The 8,901-nt window shown below is 50.4% G+C and overlaps 1 protein-coding gene across 1 annotated transcript; it reads right to left on the reverse strand.

The window, feature by feature from the left end:
• Positions 1 to 455: 455 nt before the first annotated feature.
• On the reverse strand, positions 456 to 8,167 carry LOC119272012 (probable 2-oxoglutarate-dependent dioxygenase AOP1). The gene is made up of 4 exons (XM_037553619.1): positions 7,761 to 8,167; positions 7,383 to 7,674; positions 866 to 925; positions 456 to 779 (listed from the first exon to the last, which is right to left on the reverse strand). Exons 1-4 carry the CDS (start codon positions 8,165 to 8,167, stop codon positions 537 to 539), a joined length of 1,002 nt encoding a protein of 333 aa, XP_037409516.1. The 3' UTR covers positions 456 to 536.
• Positions 8,168 to 8,901: the final 734 nt, after the last annotated feature.

Raw genomic sequence — 8,901 nt, forward strand, 5'->3', positions numbered from 1 at the left:
ATTGTAATAATAATTCTTGACTGGAGTTTGTTGGTACTGAAACGGTTTCTTAGCTTGTCCTAAGTGACATTTTCATGTGTGATTATACTTGCATAAATGTGTGCATATGGAGGATCATGATGAATCTTCTAAATAATTTTGAGTTTTGTATATTGGAAACATTGGGTGGTCTTTTAATACAGGAGACATGTTGATTAAGAAGAAACAATATTTCAAATTGTTTGTACGAGTAGAGAATAAGAGATTGTGTATTTTATAGGAAAAATTCAAATTTATAAACAAATTGTCTTGTATTAAGTTTATAGTATAGTGTGTTAACCTAAATAGACGCGTGTTGCATATGCACACTTATTAGTTTAAATAGACGTTCGTTGCACGTGCGCATTTACTTGTACCCATATGCAAGTAAAGTAATAAGTAGCTTAATGAATTAGTAGAAATTAGTCAAGTGCAACGTGCAACTTGTCAACATGTGTAATTCTTAATTCGTTAACGTGCAAGGGGCCGACACCTTTGATAAAGGAAAATGCAACGTATCAAATCCCAGCGAAGCGGTCGAGCACGTCCTCGCCGTTGCCGCCGGCGTGCTTGAACCTGAGGTAGTCACTGTACTCGAACGGCCTGAACCGGCGCGGGGCGTCCACGGTGACCAGCTCTGGCGGCGCGTCGACGACGAGGTTCCTTCTTGGAAGCAGGAACACGCCGCAGGACAGCCGGTCCTCCCGCCCGCCGACGGCCACCCGGTGCACCGGCGCGTGCAGCCTCCCGTTACTCCAAGCCTGCAGCAAGTCAGTTCCCAACTACTCCACGAGTGAACCAAGAGATGCAATTGAAGCGCCGGCTGTGGCACAAGCTCACAACTCACCACGAGTGGCTGGCCGGCGACGACGAGGAGGGAGTCGGGGCCTGGAGAGTGTGCTGAAATCTGAGATGGGCTCTAGGCCCATATTGCAATTTTTGAAAAATCTCTAAGGGCCCATGTGGGTTATATGGCACTAGGTGTGGTGGGAAGTTTAGTCCCACCCCGGAAGTGGAAGGAGAGTTGGAGTGGTTTATAAGGGTTTCTCTTCTACATGCTATTGGAGCTTGAGAAGAGAAGAGGCCCTCGCGCACTCCTCCTCCGCCGCCCGCCTCGCCACGCCTCGTCACGACGCGCCGCGCCGCGGGTTGCGGGATTGAGCCGAGCCGAGCTCACACCTACGCGCTTATTTTTGCCAGTCACTAACGGAGAGTTTTCTGACAGCTGGGCCACGATCTGAGACGTCGGATCGTGGGCTGTCACGGACTCGGACGTGGGTCGAGCCCACGTCTCTCCACGCGGCTGCGCCTATAAGTATGCGGTGTCTCCTAACCCTAGCCGCCACGAACAGATCACATCTGCTCACACGCATGCCCACCGTCGTTCCCTTGCTGCTGCTGCCGCCGGTGACTCCATCCCGTCCGCCACGTACACGGTCGACGGGAGAGCAGGTCTCCGAAACCACGCCCTTCTGGTTCCTGTACGGGGTGAGGGGCGAATAGGTTTTTGGGCAGCGATTACGCGACTGCTCGCTTCTGATCGTCTACTTCCTCTACGTCCGCGTCGCCTTCGTCATCACCATGTCCACCGACGCCGACCGTGCCGCCGCCGAGAAAGCTGAAGCCGACAAGAAGGTCGCCGAGGACGCCGCTGCTGCCACCAAAGCCGCGGCCTCTGCGTGGCCTACTGGAGGGTATAACTCGTTTATCCCGCTCCTGATTATTTTCATATTAGCAGTACTAGCAGTATGTGTAGATTTGTCTACTGTTTACTTAGTACGTGCATGTTTAGATCAGAGTCAGTACGTCATCAACTTAGTCAATGCCATGCTAGTGATTTACTCATGGATTAATTTAATCGAGAAATTGCCTATTTACTCAACAATCCAAAAACCTATTATGTGTAGGAATTTCTCGGCAAGTGGCTTTGCCGCTGCACTGAAACTGGATAAGTTTACCGGTACATACTTCAAGCGTTGGCAGACTAAGACCACGTTATGGCTCACGGCTATGAACGTGTTCTGGGTCACCGGTGTCTCCACGGGAACGATTGCTCCTGAACAGGAGAAGGCGTTCAAGGAGGCTACCGTTGTGTTTCTGGGAGCAGTTCTTAGCGTGATCGGAGATAAACTGGTCGACGCATATTTACATGTGCATGTCGCCAAGGACTTGTGGGAGGCGCTCGAATCTAAATTCGGGGCCGCCGATGCAGGGAGCGAGATGTATATTATAGAGCAGTTCCACGATTACAAGATGGTTGAAAACCGTCCTGTATTGGAGCAGGCTCATGAGATAATATGCATTGTTAAGGAACTTGAGCTTCTCAAGTGCGAGTTACCGGGCAAGTTTGTCGCGGGCTGCATAATCGCTAAGCTCCCTAATTCCTGGAGGAACTTTGCCACCACTCTGAAACATCAGAGGCGTGAATTCTCTGTGGAGGATGTCATTGGCCATCTGAGTGTTGAGCAGAATTCGAGGGCAAAAGACTCACACGGAAAAGGGGCCGAAGGGACTTCTGTTGCCAACATGGTGAACCAGAAGAACTTCAACTCCCACAAGCCCAAGGGAAAGAACGGTGTCCAACACAATACCGACTTTAAGAAGAAGGGTAAGAAGACCTTCAAGAAGAACAAGAAGGACGAGGGCTGCTTTACTTGTGATTCGGTTGAACATTGGGCCAACAAGTGCCCAAACAAGTACAAGAAGTCAGGACAGGACTCCAAGTCTGTCAACATGATTGTGGGCAACAATGAGAATGGTGCATCTGGGTACGGTAATTTATTTACTGTTTTTTCAGTGTTTCAACCCAACGATTGGTGGGTGGACACAGGTGCAGGTGTTCATGTGTGTGCTGACATTTCATTGTTCACTTCTTACCAGGTCACAGGTCACGGGTCCGTATTGATGGGGAATGGCGCGAGTGCTTCTGTTCATGGTGTTGGCACGGTCGATCTGAAGTTTACTTCGGGAAGGATCGTGCAGCTGAAGAACGTGCAGCATGTCCCCGCCATCAAGAAGAACCTCGTTAGTGGCTCCCTTCTACGTAGAGAAGGGTTTAAGTTGGTTTTCGAGTCTAATAAATTAGTTGTTACAAAATATGGACTCTTTGTTGGAAAAGGTTATGAGAGCGGAGGGATGTTCCGCCTTTCCCTCGCAGATTTTTGTAATAAAGTCGTGAACCATATTCATTCGAATGTTAATGAATCTGAAGTTTGGCATTCACGTCTTTGTCACATAAGTTTTGGTGTTATGACGCGGCTAGCCAAGTTGGATTTAATCCCGAGTTTCACTTTAGCCAAAGGTTCTAAGTGCCTTTCATGTGTGCAAGCTAAGCAACCTCACAAGCCTCATAAGGCCGCGGAGGAGAGACACCTGGCACCATTAGAACTCATACATTCTGATCTTTGTGAGATGAATGGTGTGTTGACTAAAGGTGGAAAGAGATACTTCATGACATTGATAGATGATTCCACTAGATATTTCTATGTGTATCTGTTAAATACTAAAGATGAGGCTCTACACTACTTTAAAATCTATAAGGCAGAAGTTGAAAATCAACTTGAAAAGAAAATTAAACGAGTCCGGTCAGATCGTGGTGGAGAGTACTTCTCGAGTGAGTTTGATTCCTTCTGTGCGGAACACGGCATTATTCATGAGAGGACGCCTCCCTATTCACCCCAGTCAAACGGGGTTGCCGAGCGGAAAAACCGTACTCTAACTGATTTGGTTAACGCCATGTTAGATACATCGGGTTTATCCAAGGCATGGTGGGGGGAGGCTATATTGACGGCATGTCATGTCCTGAATAAAGTTCCGACAAAGGATAGTGAGATCACTCCCTATGAGAAATGGGCAAAGAGAAGGACGACACTCTCGTACTTGCGCACTTGGGGCTGTTTGGCGAAAGTCAACGTGCCGATCCCCAAAAAGCGTAAGCTTGGACATAAGATCGTGGACTGCATTAATTTGGGCTACGCTAAGAACAGCGTTGGCTATAGATTTCTAGTAGTGAAATCTGAGGTACCTGACCAGAAGATCGGTACAATTATGGAGTCTAAGGATGCTACATTCTTTGAGGATATTTTTCCTATGAGAGATATGCAAAGCACTTCTAGACAGGAATCTGAGGAGACTCCTGAGCCTGCCATCCCTATGGAATATTATGAACAAACACATGATGAAAATCCCGAGGAGGATGACGAGGAAACCCTTGGTAGGGGCAAGAGACAAAGGACTGCAAAGACCTTTGGTGATGATTTCTTCGTGTACCTCGTGGATGATACTCCCACTTCTATTTCAGAAGCGTATGCCTCTCCAGAAGCTGACTACTGGAAGGATGCGGTCCGTAGCGAGATGGATTCCATCATGGCTAACGGGACATGGGAGATCACTGACCGTCCCTATGGTTGCAAACCACTGGGATGTAAGTGGGTGTTCAAAAAGAAGCTTAGGCCCGATGGTACGATTGAAAAGTACAAGGCTAGGCTTGTGGCCAAGGGCTATGACCAGCAAGAAGAGGAAGATTTCTTTGATACTTATTCACCTGTGGCTAGACTGACCACCATTCGAGTATTACTCTCGTTGGCGGCCTCACATGGTCTTCTCGTCCATCAGATGGATGTTAAGACAGCTTTTCTAAATGGAGAGCTAAAGGAGGAAATCTACATGCAACAACCTGATGGCTTTGTGATAGATGGTCAGGAAAGAAAGGTGTGTAGGTTGATAAAATCTTTATATGGCCTGAAACAAGCACCTAAGCAATGGCATGATAAGTTTAATACAACTCTGACATCTGTTGGTTTCGTTGTTAATGAGGCTGACAAATGTGTATACTATCGCCATGGTGGGGGCGAAGGAGTTATACTGTGCTTGTATGTTGATGACATACTGATATTCGGAACAAACCTCAAAGTCATTGAGGAGGTCAAATCGTTTCTATCTCAGAACTTTGAGATGAAAGACCTTGGTGTGGCTGATGTTATCTTGAACATCAAGCTACTGAGAGATAATGAGGGTGGGATCACACTTCTGCAATCCCATTACGTTGAGAAGGTGTTGAGTCGTTTTGGATATTCGGACTGCACACCATCCCAAACACCATATGATCCTAGCGTATTGATTCGAAAGTCCAAAGGCATGGCTAAAGATCAATTGAGATACTCTCAAATCATTGGTTCACTGATGTACCTAGCGAGCGCAACGAGGCCTGACATCGCGTTTGCTGTGAGCAAACTGAGCCGGTTTGCTTCCAAACCGGGTGATGTACATTGACATGCTGTTGAGAGAGTTATGCGCTATCTGAAAGGCACTATGAACTATGGACTTCACTATACCGGATACCCGTCGGTACTTGAAGGGTATAGTGATGCGAATTGGATCTCTGATGCTGATGAGATGAAGGCCACAACTGTGTATATGTTTACTCTTGGAGGTGGCGCTGTTTCCTGGAAGTCTTGCAAGCAAACGATCTTAACGAGATCGACAATGGAAGCAGAATTAACGGCATTAGACACATCTGGTGTTGAAGCGAGATGGCTTCGAGATCTTTTGATGGACTTGTCATTGGTTGATAAACCGGTTCCGGCTATCCTTATGAACTGTGACAATCAGACTGTCATCACCAAGGTGAAGAGTTCAAAGGACAACATGAAGGCCACCAAACACATAAGAATGAGATTAAAAGCTGTCAGAAAATTAAGAAACTCCGGAGTGATAGCGTTGGACTATGTCCATACGGCTAAGAATCTGGCAGATCCCTTTACAAAAGGGCTATCACGTGTTGTGATAGATAATGCATCGAGGGAGATGGGTATGAGACCCACATGAGTTGCCATGGTGGTAACCCAACCTATATGATCGGAGATCCCGTGAACTAGGACCTGGGAAAACAAGCCAGTGGTGAACTGAGGAGAGTAACTATACTAACCCACTCCGTTGGAGATGCAATACTCTCGATACTGTATGGTAGGATGACTATGGTCTCAATGTGTTCCAAAGCTTATAAAAGCAAGATGCTATCCTACAGAGCGATCTTTGGAGGAACACACCTATATGAGCCCGACTGCTGGTCACAGTCTATGAGATTGGGGTGATCTCTAGTAAGCTCATGAATAGGCCAGGAGTGCGACTTATATGCTCCACCCGAGGGGTCAGCCTTCGGCAGCCTAGTACTAGTAAGACATGTAGTGAAACTTCTTTACGCCAAACTGACAATTCAAGGCATAGTCCATTGTTCAGTTGTGAAGGAGTGTAGCCACTTGTTCTAGGTGAAGTTCAACCTTAACAGGTCTTTACTGAAACACTGGTATATCGAAACAGCAATTGGAACAGAGGACACAATGGGCCCTCGAGATCTGGTGGGGGATTGCTGAAATCTGAGATGGGCTCTAGGCCCATATTGCAATTTCTGAAAAATCTCTAAGGGCCCATGTGGGTTATATGGCACTAGGTGTGGTGGGAAGTTTAGTCCCACCCCGGAAGTGGAAGGAGAGTTGGAGTGGTTTATAAGGGTTTCTCTTCTACATGCTATTGGAGCTTGAGAAGAGAAGAGGCCCTCGCGCACTCCTCCTCCGCCGCCCGCCTCGCCACGCCACGCCTCGTCACGACGCGCCGCGCCGCGGGTTGCGGGATTGAGCCGAGCCGAGCTCACACCTACGCGCTTATTTTTGCCAGTCACTAACGGAGAGTTTTCTGACAGCTGGGCCACGATCTGAGACGTCGGATCGTGGGCTGTCACGGACTCGGACGTGGGTCGAGCCCACGTCTCTCCACGCGGCTGCGCCTATAAGTATGCGGTGTCTCCTAACCCTAGCCGCCACGAACAGATCACATCTGCTCACGCGCACGCCCACCGTCGTTCCCTTGCTGCTGCTGCCGCCGGTGACTCCATCCCGTCCGCCACGTACACGGTTGACGGGAGAGCAGGTCTCCGAAACCACGCCCTTCTGGTTCCTGTACGGGGTGAGGGGCGAATAGGTTTTTGGGCAGCGATTACGCGACTGCTCGCTTCTGATCGTCTACTTCCTCTACGTCCGCGTCGCCTTCGTCATCACCATGTCCACCGACGCCGACCGTGCCGCCGCCGAGAAAGCTAAAGCCGACAAGAAGGTCGCCGAGGACGCCGCTGCTGCCACCAAAGCCGCGGCCTCTGCGTGGCCTACTGGAGGGTATAACTCGTTTATCCCGCTCCTGATTATTTTCATATTAGCAGTACTAGCAGTATGTGTAGATTTGTCTACTGTTTGCTTAGTACGTGCATGTTTAGATCAGAGTCAGTACGTCATCAACTTAGTCAATGCCATGCTAGTGATTTACTCATGGATTAATTTAATCGAGAAATTGCCTATTTACTCAACAGAGTGCACCCTCGCCCACTCCCCGCCGTCCCCCGTCCTCATCTCGAAGCCGTCCACGTCGTTCTGGAACAGGACCGTCAGATAGCTCCCGTCGACGTGGGCGGCGAGGCCGACGGCCGGCTGCCCGTCCGACGACAACGTCCGCGTGTTGTCGTTGTGGTACCTGAGCATGCGGAAGTTGGTGTCCATGGCGGCGACGATCTCGTCGGAGCGGTGCGAGAGGCCGTAGCCGTCGACGACCATGGCGAGGATCACGCGGGCCAGCCTCGCCATCTCTCCGGCCGTCGAAGTCAGCATCTCCCTGGATGGCAACATGGAGAAATGATTATTAGTACTTCGGCCACATCACAGCAAATGATGGCTCTGAACGGCCAGAGCTTCGCTTACAGGAAGCGGTCGTTGCCGTGCGGCAATGCGCGTGCAACGAACGCGCGGGCCTCCTCGCCGCCGCCGGCGGCCGCGTTGAGAACCCCGAACGCCTCGTGATGGCACGCGGCGGAGTCCCGCTTCTCCATGTACGCCCTGTACGGGCCGTCCGCGGCGCCGGTCCGGCGCTTCGTCTCGCGCGGGAGCGCGAACAGCTCCGCCATCGCCACGAGCATCCGCTCCCGCAGCTCCGGCGGTACGCGGCGGCGACACCCGACGGCGACCCACCCGTTGGCCTCAAGCGCGCGGCGGACGAGGCCCGTGCACCGCAGCCACTCTGGCGTGCCACGAACCAGCGTGCTCGTGTCCTCCCCGTCGAGGTCAACAAGAGGAGGGCTCACAAGGGTCGACGACGGCGAGGCAGCCATGTTTGCTCGCTCTGATCCACGTAAGGCGAGACCAAATCTGCTTCCCTACCTCCACCTTATATTATAGTATGGTCGAAAAGAATGGAGATACGACTACACCGCCATTGGTAGTATCTGCTGGAATTTTGTCTATTTTGGGCCTAGCCCAATAGCAGTTTCAGAAATTCCTAATAAATCCTAAAGGTCCACGTAGCCCATTCGTGCAAGGCAAGAGGTGGAACAAAAGTTTAGTCCCATATTGCTAGTTTAGAGGGAGTTGGACCTTTTTATAAGGGAGGTTCTTTCCCCACATGTATGAGCATGAAAATAAGAGGGACATCCACGCGCGCTCCTTCGCCACCCGCCGCGCCGCGCCGCGGGTTGTGGGAATGAGCCGAGCCGATGTCTAAATTTTTGCCACGCACGACGGGTATACGAGACACTGAATTCGAACGGCGCGCCTCTTCGGCCACTGCCTGTTCGCTTCGTCTCCCTTCGTTGCTTCACCTCTCGTCGCAGACTCTTCGCGTCTTTCTCCTGTGCCTATATAAGATCCCCTTCCTCTCGCCACAAAGTTCCGGAGCACTGCACTACTGCTACTATCTTCCCCATCCCGGCTTGCGGCGTGCACCGCAGGTCGGGACAGTAGGCCTCTGAAATCGCACCTTTTGAGTCCTGTACGGGAGAAGGGTGATATGGTTTTCGAGGAGCGCTCAGCGCGACTACTGGCTGCTTCATCACGGATGATCCGGTCG

This window comes from Triticum dicoccoides, chromosome 3A (assembly GCF_002162155.2).
Source record: "Triticum dicoccoides isolate Atlit2015 ecotype Zavitan chromosome 3A, WEW_v2.0, whole genome shotgun sequence".
Taxonomy (NCBI): domain Eukaryota; kingdom Viridiplantae; phylum Streptophyta; class Magnoliopsida; order Poales; family Poaceae; genus Triticum; species Triticum dicoccoides.